The 21,470-nt window shown below is 41.7% G+C and overlaps 1 protein-coding gene across 1 annotated transcript; it reads left to right on the top strand.

The window, feature by feature from the left end:
- The first annotated feature begins 4,339 nt into the window (after positions 1-4,339).
- On the top strand, positions 4,340-9,539 carry LOC148017217 (uncharacterized). Its single transcript, XM_087662839.1, has 3 exons — positions 4,340-5,786; positions 5,867-6,027; positions 6,834-9,539. Exon 1 carries the CDS (start codon positions 4,493-4,495, stop codon positions 5,666-5,668), a length of 1,176 nt encoding a protein of 391 aa, XP_087518965.1. The 5' UTR covers positions 4,340-4,492; the 3' UTR covers positions 5,669-5,786; positions 5,867-6,027; positions 6,834-9,539.
- Positions 9,540-21,470: the final 11,931 nt, after the last annotated feature.

The following is a 21,470-nucleotide window of genomic DNA, read 5'->3' as shown; positions in this document are numbered from 1 at the left end:
CTCTCTCTCTCTCTCTCTCTCTCTCTCTCTCTCAATTTGTGCATGGACCTCGATCTATGCATGGACCCTCATTTTTCTCTCTCCTCTCTCTCTCTAAATTGTAGGCAACATTGACAGGGCAGTTCGAATACTCTCTCTCTCTCTCTCTCTCTCTCTCTCTCTCTCTCAATTTGTGCATGGACCTCGATCTATGCATGGACCCTTATTTTTCTCTCTCCTCTCTCTCTCTAAATTGTAGGCAACATTGACAGGGCAGTTCGAATACTCTCTCTCTCTCTCGCTCTCTTTCTCTCTCTCTCTCTTTGTCCTCCCCTATGGAGTTAAGCGAGAGGTGTGCGTGGTAGACAACAAACACCTTCATTGGAAGAGAAAGAAAGGTGTTGCTTCCATTGACGGGGCAATTCGAATGCTCTCTCTCTCTCTCTCTCTCGTGGAGTTAAGCCTTAGGTGTCTATGGTAGACAACTGAGGCCTTCATTAGAAGACTTGCATCGATGGGAGTTTGAATGCTCTCTCTCTCTCTCTCTCTCTCTCTCTCTCTCTCTCTCTCTCTCTCTCTCTCTCTCTCTCCTATGGAGTTAAGGCGGAGGTGTCCATGGTAGAAAACAAACACCTTCATTAGAAGAGAAAGAAGGCCTCGGTTGCATGTGGCGGTGCCTCAATAGGGCAAAAGGATGTAGATGGCAAGACACCGTGCTCTTGTAGTTGCCTCACTTGCAAGGTTTGGTGTTGCTTTCATAGTGGCTACAGGTGTTGTGGCTTTGATCACCCCCTCTTTGTCTCTCTCGATCTCTCAATCTACATGCCCCCACCCATAATGTTGCTACATGAGGGGAGAAAGGGCATGCATTTGATGCCTTGGGCTTCTAAACCTTGTTTAACGTGAAGGGGTGTGAGCTCAAAGGCTTATGGGAGCTTGCAAGCGATAGAGAATAAGACCGTGTGAAGATATGCCATTGGTGTGAGATACACACACACACACACACACTAGACAAGACAATGTCATAAACCACAAATGAATCATTATGCTAGATTGCTTTATTGTTGATGTGTTGCTCCATTGCTATGGATTTGAATGTGTGTGATAACTTCTGATTGGTGATTTAGATTCGAACTTAGCAACGCTTTGGCTGAGAGCAGCAAGTGGCTTTCACTGCCAATGTAGACAGGGGTTGCTAAGCAAATTGTCTATGTTCCAACTAGTGGCATTTTTAAGCAAGGTGGCTTGGTTGTTTCAACTCAGGCAACATGCATAAGCAAAGTGTTTTTTGGTTGGTGCATGTGTGTTGTGCAAGTGATGTCCTCTAGCCTGTCAATGATTCATGATTCACATTGTCCAAGTTTGTCACTATTTGCATGTGTTATCACAAACTCATGCACACATTCACACATCTAATACACTAGACACACCCATTCACACACTCACACCCCATTCATACAACATAGTGCAATTACACATCGAACACACCCCAACCACACATGTACACTAAACACACATGAGGGGGTGGATGGGCACCTACATGATGGACATGATCATGGCAATGATGATTATTATGATCATCAAGAAGTGCAACATATTTGCCGTATTAGATGCGATATGAGAGCAAACATATCAGAAGCTAGCATTGAAAATGATTTTGGTGCAAATGATGCTCAATCCACAAACTCCCTCCCCATCTCTCTCTCTCTTATGATGTATGCAAGGATGGTGCAAGTGTTCTCTGGAGGGATATATGAAGGAGATTCTCTCTCATCCCCTTCTTGATGGCACATGTATATGGCATGAGGGGGACAAGAGGGGTTGCAACTATATAGGTGAGGAGTAGATGCAAGTGAGATCTTGATCTTGATATCTTACTCTCCTCCCTCCCTATATTGAACAAGGTGAGTAGCATGTTATGTTTCTTGCAAGTTTTTCTCCATATATATATATATAACAAGGTGAGTAGTATGTTAGGTTCTCTCAATAATTGATATGGAAAAGCAATACGGTAACTATTAATAGTACAAGTGTTCCATAATGGTTTTGGGGTCTCTCATGGTTTGTTTTTTAAGGACTCAATTGGCCGTGAATCACAAAAGACATGTATCAAGTAGTGAAATATGTTAATAAATAGTAACAATGGTGCTTCAAAGTTTAGCGCGAAAATGCCAATCTGGTGTGTAGTGCTAGCATTGGCGCGAAACACTGGGAGAAAACTAGCTGTGGAACACCTAGTATTGGGTTATGGGAAAAATGAGTTAGTTTTTGTGACTGATGGAAAGCAAAATGCGGGTCCGCTACCGCGCGACTCCGCTAGCGACAAACATACCAGCCGCGGCAGCCGCCCCCCCGCGCGCCGCTCCTCCTCCTCCTCCTCCTCCTCCTCCTCTCGGCCGGTTGAGACTATGGGCCTGCTCTACCCATGCTCTCACATCCATCCGGCTGCTTCCCATTGATGATGGGGAGGAGGGAAGGCTAGGCACTCTCTCTCGCACTTGGTTTATTATTCCTTCACCGGCCCGCTCCCTCACTTCATATATCTCCCTCTCATTGTCATAACCTGCTAGACGCCGGCTTGTGGTCTGTGTACCCCCCCCCAACCCTTTCGTGAAGAGGAGGGAAGTATATATACTCCCAGGAGGGGGCGCCACACGATGGAGGGGAGGGGCTATGAAGTCATCAACTGGCAAAGAAGAAAGAGGTATGACGCGAGAGAAAGACCAGAGGGAACTTGGAAGGGTCCGCCATGAAAATCGGGATGGGGGTGGTGATAGAGAGAGTGATGTGGGTTGGCTGCCTAACAGGCGTTGTCTTAACATTATATCATCCTTATTAATTAACTATTGTGACTAACTCACTAACTCTACTAACTTACATAACATACCTATTCTAATCTTGAGCGTTTCAATTTGACTTGCAGTCCACCTTGGCTTTAGTACTGATACGAACGCGATCCCTATTTGATTATCTATACTCAAGGACGAATACATATTGCTAAGGAAGGATGACATATATCACAATTAAGGTGGTGGTTATGGTTTTGGGGGAAACCTAAAGGCCAATACAATTTGGACTTTTGAGTGGGGACCTAAGGGTTTTTTTTCCTTTTGGAGGGGCGGGGGGGCTAAGGTTTTAGGTATTGGTGTGTTAGGGTTGTGGAATGGGTTCAAAGATTTTACAGTGGGAGGTGTGAGGTTCCCGTCGCTAGTTAATGCATAGGAGGCAATCTTCAATAGTTGCTGGAACACCTCTTTGTGAGTTGCACCACTTACACTCCATAGGAAGGATGGACTTGCCTTGTTAGGTGGTCCCTATACGCTGTAGAGGAACGTCCAAGTCTCATCCCAAAACAATCAAGCCTAAGACTCCATAACGTTTTAAGCTAATCCAAAAGGTAGTCTATAACACCCCTCCTATAAAGAGAAAGGATGAGAGTAATAAGCACTGCAGTTTGTTCAAGGAGAGATGAAATGAGGGCAAGTGATGTGTAACCCCTTTGTTGTAGCATAGTCATACTCGTTCCCATAAAACAAAGTTAGCTTGGATTCTATCTCACTACACACACGGTCATGGCTAGTCAACTCTACTCCTTAACAATAATGAAGAAAGCGACTTGGCCAAGCAAGTTTGCCCATTCATAAGATGGGAATGTTTGGGATCTCTGTCCACTTGCATTCCACCACATGTACCCAACAACCTTAAGTCATTTAAGAAGTTTGTCTACCACACTCTTTGGACATGCACAAATAGCTTCATTAGTTAACCCATTACAAAATCTTTGTTAAATGATCCTATATACACACTATCTCCATTAATTAATAATGCACAACCATGCTTTCACCAGCAATAAAATATATTATCATTAATGAATTGTAAGAAGACATGCCCAACTGGAAGCTCGATTCACCCTATTGATGATTGACTTTTATTACCATCTCGATAACCTAGGATTCAACCTTCTAGTCCCACCGATTGAGTTTGCCCTAAGGAATAAGACATCTCATACTAGCCAATTGATAAGGCATTGAAATGGTTGGTTGTCCACCTTTGATGCAACACTCAACCCTTTCGCTCCTTCGACGGATGTTGCACATTAGGGTGGGGTAGCTCGTGCCCACAATACAAGGCCACTTTATTTCATTAATGTCACCCAACATATAGTCATTCACTCCACGACACCTATGATACACGAGTTTGGCCCTGTCTCTCTTTTGATGGCCAACGACTTTGGCTCAAGAGACATTCTAGAAGTTCAGCCACCACTTGGAGGCTCGGGGAGGTTTGGCATGTCCCTTAACCACAACAAAAATCATGTGCTGCACATAGTTTGATGCATAGATTTTCCCTAGGAAACAAGATAGTTTGGAGTCTGTCATGTGCAGCTCTCACATACACACACACTCACTCACTCACACACACACTCTCTCTCTCTAACAGTACAGGTGGCCATCGTGTGTAGGTTGGCTTAGAGGGTCTTGATTCAGATGATTATTCTGCACAGGCCACAGCTATGGCGGCTCGCGCGGTCGATGGAGCCGTGATTGGGAATGGAGAAGCCATACACATTCTCTCATCAGACGCAGTGCCACATCATAGACAGCCGTCTGCCCCGAGCCTACGAGCTGCCATCCAGTCCTCTCACCGTGGTCATATCCCTGGCCTCGCCGGGGGCCACGCCGTACGATTCCCCCTCTACGTACCCTCACCCTGCCGCCACGGCTGTCCCTGCAGCCGCCGCCGTGAAGGCCCCCCGATCCGTGCCTCTCCATCCCCTCAGATTTCGTCCTCAACCATAGAGGATGCCACGCCGGATGACGGCAACCTCATCCGTGACGGCGTGGTCGTGGCCACTGCAGCAGAGACAGAAGAGAGCGAAACTGAAACCCTAGTCTTGCCCCTGTTTGGTAATTGGAAGCCGCCCCGGTATCTGTGGCGAGCTGTTGCCACGGTTGTCATTGGTGGGCAGGTCGTTGTCCGCATCCTTCAACGGCGCGTGCACTTGCGCAACTCTCTCCAGCAGCTCGAGGATGTGGGGCCTCGATCTTTGGGGGTCTGTGTCCTCACAGCATCATTTGTAGGTATGGCCTTCACCATTCAGTTTGTGCGGGAGTTTGCAAGGCTTGGATTGACCAGGGCTGTGGGAGGTGTGCTCTCTCTGGCATTGTCGCGGGAACTTTCGCCAGTTGTTACTGCCATTATTGTCGCAGGCAGGGTTGGAAGCGCATTCGCTGCAGAGCTTGGCACGATGCAGGTCTCTGAACAAACAGACACACTGAGAGTGCTACGGACTGATCCGATAGATTATTTGGTCACTCCTAGAGTGATTGCTTGCAGCGTTGCTTTGCCAATCCTAACTTTGATCAGCTTCACAGTCGGCATGGCAGCAAGTGTGTTGCTAGCTGACTCTGTTTACAATGTCAGTGCCAATATCATTCTGGATTCTGCAAAAAAGGTCCTTCAACCTTGGGATTTTATCAGCACAATGATTAAGTCTACTGTTTTTGGAGCAATTATTTCTATCGTGAGCTGTGCTTGGGGTGTCACAACGCTCGGAGGTGCCAAAGGTGTTGGTGAATCAACCACATCAGCAGTAGTCATCTCTCTGGTTTGGATCTTTATTGCAGATTTTATACTTTCATGGTGCTTCTTTCAAGGTGCCGGGGATGCATTGAAGCGCATGAATTGAGCCAGCAATTTTTCCTTTAACCTCCTGTACTTGTTAAATGAAACTTGGGGTGGGAAGAGCCATGTGATGCATACTTTGTATACATGAAGAGTATCAACCATTAATTTGCTGGATTAAGGTACCTTTATTTCATTGAAATTGAAACTCCCATAGAAATTGCAGCCTTTGTTGTGTCAATGGATCTAGAACCATGTGCAGGTAATTGATCTTGCGTTTGGATTCTGACCAGTCTGTATCCAATGGTTCTGCTTATTCCTAAAGATCCACATGGTTTTTCACAAATGCGAACAGCAGCAGGGTTGAAGTATGGTTCCATAGTCTGACATGAGAAAATTCAAATCTTGAATTATTTCACAATGGTTAGTACCCAGGCCCTGTATATGCTACTATATCAATACATGGGGAGACAATTTAGGTAGTCTCCTTAGATCTCTTTAGTGTTGTTTAGAGAGCTGAGCAGCAGCATAGGGTCCATTGCCACTGCTTGAGTAAGATGTGGAAAACAGTCTATTTGTTGTTAATTGTCATTCATGGCAGCTTTGCCCTTGCACCAAGCTCTAGATTTTTATCATATGCTGCTGAGTAGCAGTGGCCATACTTGCATGCAATCAGTGCATGGATGCACGAGGAGGTAGGAGACAACTGCCAAGCATGATATGCTATGTTTGAAGCACTAATAGCATCGGGAAGGATGACAAACTAGAAGAGTACAGATTTGAAACAATTTTCAAGCACTCTGGTAAGCTCATTGTGTGCTTGAAAAGCACGATGGAGATTTGGAACAATTTTCATGCAATCTGTTAAGTTCATCATGTACTTGAAAGCACAATGGATGCAAGAGTTTATGTTTATGCTCATAAAGATTTTGACTTATATGAAAGGGAAATAAGCTAAGAGGCTATGGTAGCTTGGGTCCACTGAATCCTTGCATTCCCAGTGGACTATCATTTTCTTGCTTCTTGAGTGGCTTGCAGCAAACCTTGTTCATGTTCATGTGGCATTTTTGTTTCCCTTCTTTGCTATAATGACCTAAATTTGTGTTTCTCCTCATCCTCTTGATTTGGGAGGGTGTTCATCATCCTGATTTGGAAGCTGAATGCCCCTTATGTTGTAAAGGTATGCATCCTGACACATCAAGACCCTCAATGGTCCTGTTTATGTGCAGGTATGTATCTCCTGTGCATGACATGCTGGATAGAATACCTGAGTATATTACAGCAATTTAGGTAGCTCAAGCACAGCTTAATACAGAGTATATTCAAGCAAACCTGGACTGACTTGTACAGTTTTGAACTGATAGCAAGTTGGATGAGTGGTCCTAAACAAAGGCGAGTGTGAATGGTCCTGCTTATGCAAAGGTGTATATGCCATACACATCAAGGGCCAGTTGGAATACTTGAGGGTGGGAGAGCAATCTTGTTAGCACAACTCAGTACATGGGCATTCTTCTCCAATATGTAGCTGTGTGTATCAGACTGGATGACTTCCATGGGTTTGAAGTGACAGCATGGTGGATTTTAGTGGCAACAAAGAGATACAAGTGTGCTATCACCTATCGTAGGGTTGCGATTTTTTATTTTATTTGATTGGGACAATTAAGTTGTGCACATATATGAATGAGTTGAAATGCGAGTCACAGTGATAGGCAACCCTAGCTTGGGCACTGGGAGACATTGGGCAGAAGTTGTACTTGTGGTGGCATGGGGGTTGGAGAATTAATATGTCTAATATCTTGGACTAATGTTGAAAGTTTCAACTCTTTCAAGTCCATGGGGCTTGGGAATTTAAAAGTAAGTCTGGTAGTGGCCAATTCTTGGGCAAGGCCAAGCTTTTTCAAATTTCAAAATTATTATTTGCTGGAAGCTCATTTCTAGAGGCTGAGTTATTTATGGGCAGCTTTGCCATGTGGCAAATAGGAAAAGAACATGCCATGCAAGGCTGGCAAGAGCCCCATTCTTGCCAGTTTGGGCTTTTGAGCTGCAGTGGGAGAGGGCATTCACAGCACCTGACAGCATTTTGGCTCATGTTCAAGAAGGTGACAACTGATTTAGGATTGGTGAGAACAGTAGACCAATCTCTTGGCAGCAGGCGACTGGTTTATGGGCACTTTTAGCATGGGTGGCTTGTTTTTAAGGATTTCTCTGCAGGCAGTTGCTGCTGTTTTCTTCTCTCAGCCAGACATTCAAGATTTCTCTCTCATTTACTGCACATCTCTTGTGCTCTCGATAATTTGAAGATTCTCAGGTCTGAAAAGTGTTGTTATATACCTTATTTCAATAGAATTTGGGTTTGTATGGTTGTTTTGGTACACATGCACAAAGAATGCAAGCATACATGAAGCTTTGGTGCTGGAAAAACAGTGAATTTGCAGTAAATTTAAGACCATTTAGTCATTTGCTGCATGTGTGACTTACATGCAAATGTTGAAGACTCAATTTGTCTCCCTGAGTACTAAGAACGAAGGCACAACTTGAGGATTAATACTGTTGGCCAATTGGGGTTGCAAATAGCTCCATATTTTGTCGAGATTGTGCTTCATTTACTGAGGATTGAAAAGCTTTGGTGGGAGAAACTTGGATGCATTTTTGTTGAGATCTTCGTTGAAGTAATTGGGATGAATTCCTTGAGTTTGTGGTCTGGTCCACCAATCTCTTGTGAACGCGGCTTACCTTTGCTGTACTAGAGAGTTCTGGAGTACACATTAAAGAAATACACAAGGAGTGCTAGTTTTGGGTCGATCCATGTTGGCTGTCTTGTTGAGTTTGTTTAATTACTTGTGTCATGCTCACTGAAAGTTACTCGTAAATCAGGAAAAACATTGCCCTCTCCATTGAGGAAGGCTGGTTTTGGGTCGATCCATGTTGGCTGTCTTGTTGAGTTTGTTTAATTACTTGTGTCATGCTCACTGAAAGTTACTCGTAAATCAGGAAAAACATTGCCCTCTCCATTGAGGAAGGTTGGTTTTGTGGATAGATTGGTGGAATACATAAACATTCTCAAGTAGATGGATTTGAAACCTGATTGCAAGCTACAAGAGCAAGCAGTTTATTGAAATTGTACTAGGCTGGTATAATTGAGCAACCATGTCTTCATCTAGGAGTGGAGAATCTCATTTTAATGATGCATTACTCTGAAGAGTCAAGGAAATGGAAATAGTATAATACCCGATCATGGAATGGGCTTTCAGCATGGGCAACAAGTTGTGCATGCTGATTTTGATCATGAAATGCCTCATGATCTTGAAATTCAGCAAGAAGAAGAAGACTCTGATGCACAATTCAACGCACACTTGATGACAGTAGTGGGCATTGTTTGACAACTTACTAAAGATCCACGTTTAGCTGAATTTATGCAGTCCTCGAAGGACAATAAGGAGAAAAAGTGGAAGTCGGTTTTTAAAACTTTGGGATAACATGTATTTTCAAAGGTAGCATGGTAAACAAATGCATGGGAATCCTGGTAATGCATTCACCATGTCTTTTGAAAGCAACGAATGCCCCCAAAATGTGGGACATTTGTGGGTTCCATGCTTCATGTTGTGGTTTTGGTCATGGTACTTGTTTTCTTTGGCTTGTATGGTGGCTTGTATGGACCAAATATGTTACAATTTGATGCAGCCTACTTTGGGGGCAATTTCATTGAATCGTCGAAGGTACAGCATGCCAGTACTTTTCTCAAGGGAAATGCTTTGCAATGGTGGACTTCTCTATTGATGCAAGCTAGAGCACCATTCACATAGGTTTAATCTAAAGAAGTGTTTACTTCAGCTTGGTATGAAATTTAACTTGGAGAACTATAGATATATGCAAGGAATTGTTTGCTATCCATAAATGGTATGTATGTGAATAGGACACATTGTTAAGGGCTCTTTGAATAGACAACAAACAAAAAATCCCAAAATTGAGTTTGATTGTTGGTTTAGTCTTAATGTACTTAGTGAGCATGGTCCTTGATGTACTAAGTGAGCAGCCAAAGTGGCTTTTAGTTTAGTCCCTTGATGTACTTAGTGACAACAAACAAAAAATACTAAAAATAAGGATAATCATAAGGATAAAATGCCCAAAACCAGTGTTGGTTTAGGCTTGGATGTACTTAGTGAGCAAATAATGACGATGATATAGAGTTATGTATTGTGCAAGATTAGGGATCAAACTACTTTGTTATCTTTGATCTTGATGTTCATGCAAATTCTATCTGTGTTGCCATGGTTGTAAAACTTGGTATCCCAAAGGGTGAAATGGGACCTATAGGTGAGGTTGGCATGGCATGTCATGGTCATGTTGGACTATTGATATCTATTATTGGGAAACTTTGTTTGCACCTTTAGAGCTATGTGGACAATGAAGAGTTCTTTGTTGCACCACTTGATTGATGTGATGTATTATTTGGTATACCATAGTGTCATAGGGTGTATGCGTTGGTTGACACATGTGAAGGTGGTGACCCTTCAATGTAGGAATAAGACCCATACCTTGGTTGTAAAATTGAAAGTGAAATATGTCTCATATTAACTTCAATTATTTCTAAATTAATGTAAAACCATATTTTGGAATATTTAGTATCCATAAAAATGCATGATGATAATGAATCAATTGCAATGCATCTAAGTTGGATAAACATTGCATAGCACTCAGAGAAGGACGAGGACTATTTTTCACATCCTTCGTCACATGAGTTGCCACCTAAACAGCCATAAGATCATACCTTGATTTTAAAACTTGGTACAAGTCAACAAAACAAGCCACTATACAAGGTGAGTGCATCCTAACAAGTAGAGATTATGAGTTACTATAAGAGTTGTTGGAAAGGGGATGATTTAATCAAGCCATCTCCATATTGCTCATGCCTATTCTTGATAGGCCTTACCAAGCATTGTTATGATTTTTTTTTTTGATCTTGCAAGGATACTTATTGGTGGCAATGACGATACAAATATCATTTGCAGGTTAGTAAATAGACACATTTTATTTCTCTTCCCTAGTAGATCAAGGATGATCATATGGCATGTATATTTATGCAACCACTCACGCTCTCTCTCTCTCTCTCTCTCTCTCTCTCTTCTTCTTCTTTCACTTTCTTCCCCCCCCCCCCCCCCCCCCCCCTCCCTTGGCCTCTCTTAAAGTATGTAAATTTTATCTTTTCCCTATATATAATTCTCTCTTTATGTTTATAGTCTCTCTCTTCTTCTCCTCTCTCTCTACACCTCCTTTTCTTCTCCTTCCTTTACTCCTAATTTTCCTTTGTTTATTCTCTCACACTCTCTCTTTTAAATTTTATATTTTTCTTCTCTCACTCACTCATTTAAATTTTATATTCTCTTTTCCTTTCTCTCCTTCCCTCTCCCTTCCTCTCTCTCAAAAAATATTTAAATTAAAAAAAGACTTTTCTCTTCTTTTTTTTTTCTCATATCTTTTCCTCTTTCTCTTTCTTTCTTTCTCTCTCTCTTTCTCTCTCTCTCTCTCTCTCTCTCTCTCTCTCTCCTCTCTTTTCCTTCTCTCTTTTTATATTTTTTTCTTCTTCTCTCTTTAATTTTTTTCTTCTCTTTCTTTTAAATTCTATCTTTCCTCTCTCTATAATTTTCTCTCTATGTTCAAATTCTCTCTTCTTATTTTCTCTCTCCTTTTCTTCTCTTTGTCTCTCCCTTCCCTTTTCTTTTCCCCCCCTCTCCTCTCTTTTCCTTTTTTCTTTTCCTCTCTCTAATTTTATATTTTCTCTCTATAATTCTATTTCTCTGTGTTCTCCCCTCTCTCTCTCCCTCTCTTCTTTCTTTTTTGCTCTTTGTATATTTCTCTCTCTCTCTCTCATTTTAATTAAAAAATTAAATTAAAAAGTTTAATAAGAGAGAGAAAGAGCCTAGGCCCTACACATGAGAGAGAGGGGGGAGGGAGAGAAGAAAATGTTAATTAAAAAAGACTATTTTCTTTCCTATTTCCTCTTTCCTCTTTTTCCCCCCTTCTCTCTCTGTCTTCGTCTTTTTATCCTTCTTTTCTCTCTCTCTCTCTCTCTCTCTCTCTCTCCTTATTTTAATTAAAAAAATTCAAATTAAAAGTTTGATGAGAGAGAGAGAGAGAGAGAGAGAGAGAGAGAGAGAGAGAGAGAGAGCCTAGGCCTTACACACGAGAGAGGGGGGGAGGGGGAGAAGAAAATGTTAATTTAAAAAAGACTATTCTCTTTCCTCTTTCCTCTTTTCCCCCTCCTCTCTTCGTCTTCTTCTTTTTATCCTTCTTCTTCTTCTTCTTTTCTCTCTCTCTCTCTCTCTCTCTCTCAAAGTGTGTGAAAAACTATGCTTGAAAAACTTTAAATTAAAAAAACTTTTAAAATATTTAATTAAAAGAAATGGTTAAATTAAAAAGCTTAATCTGAGAGAGAGAGAGAGAGAGAGAGAGAGAGAGAGAGAGAGAGAGAGAGAGAGAGAGAGAGAGAGAGAACCTAGGCCCTACACATGAGAGAGAGGGAGAGAGAGGGGGAAATAAATTTAAAAAAGGGGAGGGGGAAAATAAAGAGAGAGATTATAAGTGAGAGAGAGGGGAGGGGGTTTTGATTTAAAAAAGGAAGGGGGGGAGGCTTTAATGAAAAAAAGGAGGAGGAAGAGAAAATGAGAGATTACACGTGAGAAAGAGGGGAGGGGAGGGGGTTTTGATTGAAAAAAGGAGGTTTGGAAAAGGGGGTAGGTTTAGGAAGCCCTCTGGAGGTTTTGGGGCTCAAAGAACCTATAACGAAAATAATATAGTAGTAAGATGCGTTTGAAGCATATCAAAATCTCCAAAACAACTCTTAAAACTCCAAATTATGCTTTCATACGAGTGAGATGCAACAAATTTATATTTTGTCCAATTTTATACTTTTTCACATGATCAATTTGCTTTTGTATTCAAAATAGTAATATGTATGCTTTTAAAGCTTTTTTCCCCCATAACTTGAATGTTTTACTTTTGTCCCATCATTCTTATCTAATCTTTTCTTAAGCCAAAATCATAAATCTAGCCTTACAAAATAATTAAAAGTTACAAAAATAACATATAAATCATGTACACATGCATGAAAAAAAACACACCCAAAATGATAATAATACATTTACACACCAAATGTGTTTCATTGATAAGTATAAAAATAAATATGTATGTGTATCTTCATCTAATAGTCATTTCAACAAGAACACAAAACACATTAATTTTGTGCCATCTATCTACTTGGCACAATATTGACTGATGTTACACATGTGCACACATATAACAAGTTACCATAATGTGATGAATAGAAAATACTAATGAAAAGTCACAAAATAAGGCAACACCTCATTTTCATATTGATCCATTGGTAGGTGATCAAGATTTTGTCAAACAAGTACAACATACAATATGTTACTATACTTGCTATTCTTTGGTGTGAAAACCTAAAATATAATTGTTTTACTAGCTTGCTCTTAAAGCTCATGCATGCTATCTCCTTATAAGGGGCCAAGCCACATGTATAGGAAATCGATGCAATCATTTCTTTGTTTCTCTCTGTGTTAGTTCAATCATCCATTTTAGCCTAGTGGTTTGAAGGGAGTTAGAGTTTTAGAGAGGGGATTCAAAGTTTCTTCAATATTTCTCTCTCTATCTCCCTCTCTCACAATCTCTCTCCCTCTAAGGTTTTTGTGTGTGGCACCATAGAGAAGAGGATGCAATGATTTTGGGAGGGGTGTGCACGTGGGTTTGCTATTAAAGTTCCATTGCATGTTTTAAAGGAGGTGAAGGATCATACTTGAAGATTTGATGAGAGAAGATCATGTTTAAAGGGGTTGGAAGGACTATGTGTAGAGTATCATGGTTCAAGGTTTTGGGCACATTATTAGGGTTTTTAGATAGGGGGTTTATGGTTTTTAAGGGGGACTAAGATCTCTCTCTCTCTCTCTTTTCTATATTTCATGTGAAGAAAGGGCCTTAGTCAGTTTTGTAAGGGATCAAATAAATGTGTGTGCATTTGATATATGCAATTGTGGGTCTCAACATTCTCTCTCTCTCTCTCTCTCTCTCTCTCTCTCTCCATACATACATACATACATACATACATACATACATACATACATGTGTGTGTACAAAACAACACCCCCCCCCCCCCCCCCCCCCCCCCCCCAAAGGAGTGAACCTAACTTTTTCGGGGGGAATCTAAGTGATATGCGTGCCTTTCTCTAAAGGTCTCATTGCATGGGTTCTTTTTGGGACAATGTGTGGAAATCTCTCTCTCTCTCTCTCTCTCTCTCTCCACTCTACTTCCAACAACACTCTCTTCGCACTACTTGCTACACTCTTTTCTATCTCCCCATCACATTCCAAAGGATGGTTTTAACATGAGGTCTAGGGGGTAAGGGGGATTAGGATTTCAAGGCAAGGGTTATAGTTGTTTGGGCCTACTAGGGTTTTAGGTAGAGGATTGAGAGTTTTGTAAATGAAAGATTTCAATGTTTGGGTGGATTCTAAGGTTTTAATGTTGGGAGTGCAATAGGGCACACAATAATTTTATATCACGAGACCATATATTAGGTCCCATTTTTCTCTTCCTTCCATCCTCTCTTCTTCCTCTATCTCTCTACTCACTTGACAAACTATTGTTTGCATTTGAAAAACCCAAATATCTATACATTCATATCACACGCTGTAGTGACGCTGCGCGTCCACCACTGTGAACCTAAGGGCGAAGTTTTTTCACCAAGGATTTGAACACATTAGTCAACGTCATTAGGATTTTGTTTCCTATTGTGTGTATCTTTTGTGTTTGCATTTGCATGATGCACAAGCTCCTGTAGTTAGACTAGGCACAATTTCTTCAATGCATTCATAAATTTTTCTGGTGTGGAAGCATCACTTGATTGATTGCATAGCATGGATTTTAAATTGCAAACCGCAAGAATGATTGGGCATGAAATTCTCTTCCAAAGCATATTCTTAATAGGGCACAATGCATGGAAAAATAGGTTCATATGAAGGTTTTCGTTTTGAAGACTCAAGGACTAGAGGAAAAGATTGTAATGTTGATCCTTCACTTTGGACTTTCCATATGTGACTTGCTCTTTATGTTATACCTTGCATGAACTTGAAGCTGTTTCCACAACGGCACGCGGCAGTCTACTAGATGTTGCAGTGGGAATTAAGCACCTCCTTGCATTACTGACTTCAAAAGTGGCCTTTTTTATGATGAACCAGGCCTAGGAAAAATCGTGACAATCATTTGTCTCATCTTGAAGAGACAAGGGACACTTGCTGGTGTGAGCACAGATTAGGTGACATGAAAAAGGATGTGCAATAGGGAATCAATGGTAATGATGTTGATCTTGAGCAAAGAATCTAGGAGTTTGGACCCAACAAATATGATGAGAAGCCTTCTCAAGGGTTTTGGATGTTTGTGTTTGAAGTATTCCAAGATGTAACTCTTATTTTTTTGGTGATATACGCTGTAATATCCTTGGTTGTTGGTATTCCTACTAAGGGTATTAGCCAAGTTTCAGGACGTGAAGAGAGATGGCCAGGCAGAGAATTCAATGGATGCTTGCAAAGTTTCTTCTACTACTGAAGAATCGTAGATTCTCATTGCCAAAGCCACTTTCCACAAGAAGTTCATTCCACAATGGCCGAAACATATTATCATCATGATACATGCTCTATGTGGTGGACTATTTCCTCTTCTTGTTGAAGCAACAGAGACATGCATCTTGGTGGCAAATTGTTTGGGAACAAACTGAAGTGCGGAAAAAAAGGAATAATGATCATCCATCAGAGATTTGGCATTCATTGATAAGTTTCTAGATATCATCAAGTGGGAGATCGTGAAGAAGCTTCAGGAGTCGTGGTCAGTGGAGGTTCACGAAAACAAGAAAGAAAAGAGTTGGCATTTGTTCGTGAATGCTCAACAACAGGACACGTGGGATGCATGGTGCACTAAAAATCTCCTGTTTGTCCAATTAGCAACCCATTGAAAGTTGGTGGATAGAGTATTCTTCTCACAACATACACTATTGAAACCATCAGAAGCTGGCATTACTATGATGATGGCACCACAAGGATCCTTAGAAGAATGAGTTTTGATACATTCAAAATGAAATACCTTCCTCTCTATAGTGGTTTGAAAGCTAAATTCAGAGATGTAGAAAGAAAGAAAGTAGAAGAAATATTGGCCATAGAGTCCCACAGAGTCTGAAGACCCCTCTGATTTTGTTATGTTGAGTACAGACCAACTGGTTGGAGTCAACCCCTTGATGAATGATGCAATCAAGAGGCAAGCACTAGAATGAGTCTAGAGGTACATGAGAAAAGAGAAGGCAAAAATCAAGGCCGAGAACAAACTTGCAGCAGAATCCTCCTTTGATGCCCTAAAAGCACTCTTTACAGAAGTCCCCATGGTGACTCAAGGTTCCCTTCCTAGTCAAATCCATCCTGGAAATATTGATGGAGGCCAACAAATGTAGTCCCATTGCCCATTTTTAAGGGAGAGTACAATGAAGATCTTGATCTTCATGTAGTAGAGTTTATGGTAGCATGTGTAGCTAACAATGTGAGAACCCCTGAGCATTGGTTAGCAATATTTCCCTACCACTTTCAAAGGCGCGGCATTTCAATGGTATGAGAGACAAGCAGCATGAACTTTTGGCACATGGGACAAAGACCTAAAGTTGGCCTTCCTCCCTAAATTCAGGTGTGAAGGTTTTGAAGAGCAGATGCGCAGGAAGAGGAGTCTTACCTTCTCCCATGCCAGGAATGGTATACTCACCAAATGTAGTCCTAAGGATAGTTCCCTACCCCTACCCCCATATGCAAACAGTGCCACAGTATAGTGCACCTAATCCATAATGGCCATCACATACGACAATGCCCCAAATGATGGTTCAATCACAACAACAGTGGCCTCAAACAATTTCTCCAATGGTGACTCAACAACAATGGAACCCTACCCACTGGAATCAACAACCCCAAGTCTCAACAGGAGCTCTGAATCAAAACCATAACAGAGAACCCTCTGGATCAACCCAACTAGTATATGCATTAATAACAGAAGCTTCCCAAAACCCTACTACAAGTACTCCAGGAGGTGAAAATCTGAAGGACTATCTATCCAACTCAATTGCAAGTATCAAGAAAGAGCTTATGGATGTGATTACAGAACATCTATAGACACTGAAGGTAAATATCTCCAATATATCCACTCCTGTGGGAGGTGGGAGAGATGTGATGCATTCTAATACATAGTCCAGAAAGTGCCATCAAGCGGGACATTTAGCCACTGAATATACCCAAAAACCAACCATTCTTGGAGCCTTCTGTTCATATTGTTTGAGGAAGAACCTTATAGAGGATATTTGCTCTTTAAAAGAGATACACAAAAGAAGAAAGAAAGATGAAGATGCAAGATTTAACTTGCTGGAATCCAAAATGACAACGCAGGACATTGGACTAGAACCTAGGGAGTTCGGTCCTAATTTTGGTCCAAGGAGGTTTCCCTCTCAGAGCTACAAAGGATGATAGTCTAGCAGTGCGTAGAGATCAGAGGTGAAGTGTTACAAATGTGGAGAAAAGTGTTGGGTGGAGCGGACAACGGAAGCAACAGGAGACGGAGGCAAGAAGCAAAGCGTGCTGCTGAAGTTGTATTACTGAAGTTATGAAGAATACAAAAGATACACCTAATATAATGAAACCCTAACCTAACATGATGAAACCCTAACTGGGTGTCATATATGTACTAGGTGTCCCAACTAGAACTAGTACTAAGTGTACCATAGGTCCTAACTGATAATATCTAGGCCTACAAGGCACATACCAAGGAATGAGTGACACCTATGGATAGCCCATAGAGTGGCCTACAAACCCCCCTCGACGGTATGGGCTGAAGTATCCTGGAAACGTCTCAAGATACCTGAAAGACTAAGTCATGGTTGCACAAATTCATCCAATGTGGATATAGCAACCTATGGCTGTACAAAGAAGGCAGATCACGTAACAAAAGGGACCAAATGTAAAGCTTGTCGAAAAGCTTCAAACTTAGGCCGTGGAAGAGCCTTAGTGAATAGATCTGCCAAGTTGTCCTCAGTGGGAACATAAGACAACTTGATGTCACCATCTGACCATCTCTCTCTAACATAATGATAATGAACCTCAATGTGCTTTGTGTGAGCATGAAACACTGGATTTTGTGCTATAGACAAAGCGCTCTGACTATCAGTATGGATGACGGTAGGAGCTGTCTGACCAACCAGAAGTTCTGCAAGTAATTTCCGTAACCAAACACACTCTACTGTAGCTGTGAAAGCTGCTCTGTACTCAGCTTCACAACTAGATGTGGCAACTGTAGCCTGCTTCTTGCTAAACTATGACATGCATGAAGAACCAAGCATAAAACAATTGCCACTGTGGGATCTGCATGTATCCTGGCAACCAGCCCAATCACTATCAGTGAACCCACGCATGATAAGTGAAGTATCATCCCTGTAGAGAAGGCCCAAGTATTGCGTGCCTTTGATGTACCTGAAGACATGTTTCACTGCATGCCAATGGTGATGAGTGGGACTGTGCATGTAGCTACTCCACTGAGAAACCACATACTACAAGTCTGACCGAGTATGACATAGACAAAGTAAACAACCAACTGCCTGCTCTACTGATAGGAGGTAGCATCACATGGACCACTTCCATCTTCAGCAGAGAAATGAAAACCAGTCTCTAATGGGGTGGAGACAGGCTTACAATCTTCCATCCAAAATCTATGTAGAAGCTGCCCAATGTACTTCGATTGTGGCATCACAATTCCCCCCTCAGATCGAGCAAATTGAATGCCCAAATAGTAGTGCAACTGGCCAAGATTAGTCATGGAAAAAGACTATTTTAATTCCCGCTTGAAATCTAAAATTCTCTCGGGATGTGGCCCACGGAGAATCATATCATCCACATAGAGGATCAAAATCAGCAAATCTGCCCCCCTCTTTGCGGATATATAAAGTCACTTCTGTAGGACTATTTTGAAAGCCAAGGCTGAGCAAATCAGTGTGTATCCTGTCATACCAAACCCTGGGTGCCTGTTTCAATCCATATAAGGCTTTCTTAAGCTGGCAAAGCCTGGAGGTTGAGCAACATATACTTCCTCTGCCAAAAGACCATTGAGAAATGCTGTCTTTATATCCAACAGATGTACCTCCCAATTATTATGGACAGCCATGGCAATAACACATCTAATGGTGGTGATGTGTGAGGTGGGGGCAAAGGTCTCTTCATAATCAATGCCCTCCTTCTGAGCATAGCCTTTGGCCACAAGATGGGCTTTGTACTTGTCAACTAAACCATTAGCTTTTCTTTTTACCTTGTATACCCACTTAGTCCCTACTGCATGTTTGCATGCAGGCAAGTAACATAACTCCCATGTTTTGTTTGCATGAATGGAGTCCAATTCATCATGCATGGCTTTCATCCACAATTCATTTGAGAAGGCATCTTTGTGACAAACAGGCTCCTCATCAAATGCTATAGCAATGCATGAGCAACCGAGTTTGCCAAATCTCTTTTGGCTGCAGCTCTCGTACGGGCCTGCAAAGGAGCATCTAACTTGTTGTCCTTCAAAGTTTCAAAGAGCCAACGAGGAGCTCTTTTAGGCTGTCTAATATCAGCCAATTCTTGCTCTACTGCCTCTTCCACAGTGTCCCCAGTAGCACGTGGCATCTGTGTCAAAAAAGGTGGCTGTCCCGATTGTGTAGTAGGCCGTAAATAAGCATTAGGTGGAGGAGCATAACCTTGTGGTGCATCATTTGAGGCATCAGATCCAAGCAATGGCACAAGAGTATCAAAAATATCTGAGACACCAAGTGTAGACTGCACTTTGCAATCCCACAAGGGCATGGAAGATGTCTCATCAAAGATGACATCTCTACTGACAATTACCCTCTTGGTGGAAGGCTCATAAAGTTTATAACCTTTACTCTTTGCACTGTATCCCAAAAATATAAATTTTATAGCCTTATCATCCATCTTTTTCCTCCTCTGTGAAGGCACATGTGCATAGGCCAAACACCCAAAAGTACGCATGTGAGAAATGGTTGGCTTGTGTCCTTTCCAAGCCTCATAGGGTGTGATTGTTTTCAATGCTTTGGTGGGGCTCCTGTTGAGCACATAATTGGCACACATCACTGCATCCAGCCAAAACATATTGGGCAAATTCTTGCCCTTAAGCATACACCTGGCCATTTCCATAATTGTCCTATTCTTTCTCTCAGCAACTCCATTCTGCTGAGGAGTGTAAGGCACTGTACACTCATGATGAATACCATGGGATTTCATGTAAGCATTAAATTCATCTGACATATATTCACCACCTTTGTCTGATCTCAAGTGTGCAATCTTCAAGCTTGAATCATTTTCAGCCAAGGCAATGAAATGCTTGAAGTAGGTAAACACCTTTGACTTGGACTTCAATGCAAAGATCCAAGTATACCTGGTAAAGTCATCAATGAATGTCACAAAATAATAGAAACCTCCAATTGAAGTAGCCCACATAGGACCACACACATCACTGTGAATCAAGAATAGCTTGCGTGATGCCCCAACTCTACCATCCTTAGGTATGACAAAGCGGTGCATCTTGCCAAGCAAGCAAGCTTCACAGACATGCTTATGAGGAATCTGCATCTGTGGCATATATTCAACCATTTTAGGCAACCTTAACATAGCATTAAAGTTAAGATGCCCAAACCTCTCATGCCACAAGTAAATATCAGGCAAAACATCTGCATCAACTACATGAGCATCATGAGCTAAACTGTCATATGCATCCAAGCTGTACAAGCCCCCCTGAAGAGTACCAGTCAATACAATGGCATCGACATGACTCAAGTCATAGACTGCACACCTATGCCCATCAAAGACAATCCGAAATCCACATGTAGCTATGGCTGAAATAGAAATCAGATTTTTTCGTATTCCTGGCACATACAAAACATTCTCCAGAGTGACAACACTGCCTGTAACTGATGTAACAACCACCTGCCCAATACCCTTAACCATATAAGATGCATTGTTGGCACATGTCACGGAACCCCCCTTTGAGGCATCAGTAAGAGAAGTAAACAAAGTTTTACAGGAGGTAATGTGCTTAGAAGCACCACTGTCAAAGAACCATGTAGAGGCTAAAACTGCCATACAAGCATGTGAACTTGTATCATGCACTAGAGGATTGTAATGGCATTGAACAATGAAGCCCCAATTCTGATCCCTGGCATAATTAGCTTGCTCATTAGCATGCCCATGTGTATTTGCATCAGTGCCAGAGGTAGATGTGACTGAAAGTCCAGCTTCTTTCTTCTTCTTTTTAGAAGCAATCCTCTTTCTACATTCAGCAATTTCATAACCCGACTTCCTGCAATAATTGCACCTCTTTTTCTTCTTTTGATCACCCTGAGAGGATGAAGTAGAAGGCTGATTAGTTGTTGTATTTTTGGGGACAGATTTTTGAAATCTCCCTTTATTTCGATCATTGGCTACAAATGCTCGATCTGAGTGCATACTGGCATTCCGATTCACATGGCTCTGCTCCTCCTGCAGTAAAAGTGCAACCAATTGATCAAAGAAATAATAGTTGGCGTTTCCCATGGCAACCAACCTCAAGGTAGTGGCAAAACCTTGGTAAGAGTTAGGCAACCCATCCAATGTGCCTGATACAAGCTATGAGTCAGGGATGTCCCCATCAATATTAGCCAATTGCTCCTTTAAATCTTGAATAGCTGTAAGATATGCATCCATATTATCACCCTCATTCAGACGAATATCCTTCAGTTGCTTGCAAAGATAAG

This window comes from Lygodium microphyllum, chromosome 22, assembly GCF_053477565.2.
Source record: "Lygodium microphyllum isolate KBCC chromosome 22, Lygodium_microphyllum_v1.1.10, whole genome shotgun sequence".
In the NCBI taxonomy this organism is placed as follows: Eukaryota; Viridiplantae; Streptophyta; class Polypodiopsida; order Schizaeales; family Lygodiaceae; genus Lygodium; species Lygodium microphyllum.
The sequence above is the reverse complement of the archived record's forward strand: the minus strand, read 5'-3'. Positions and strand labels throughout refer to the sequence as shown.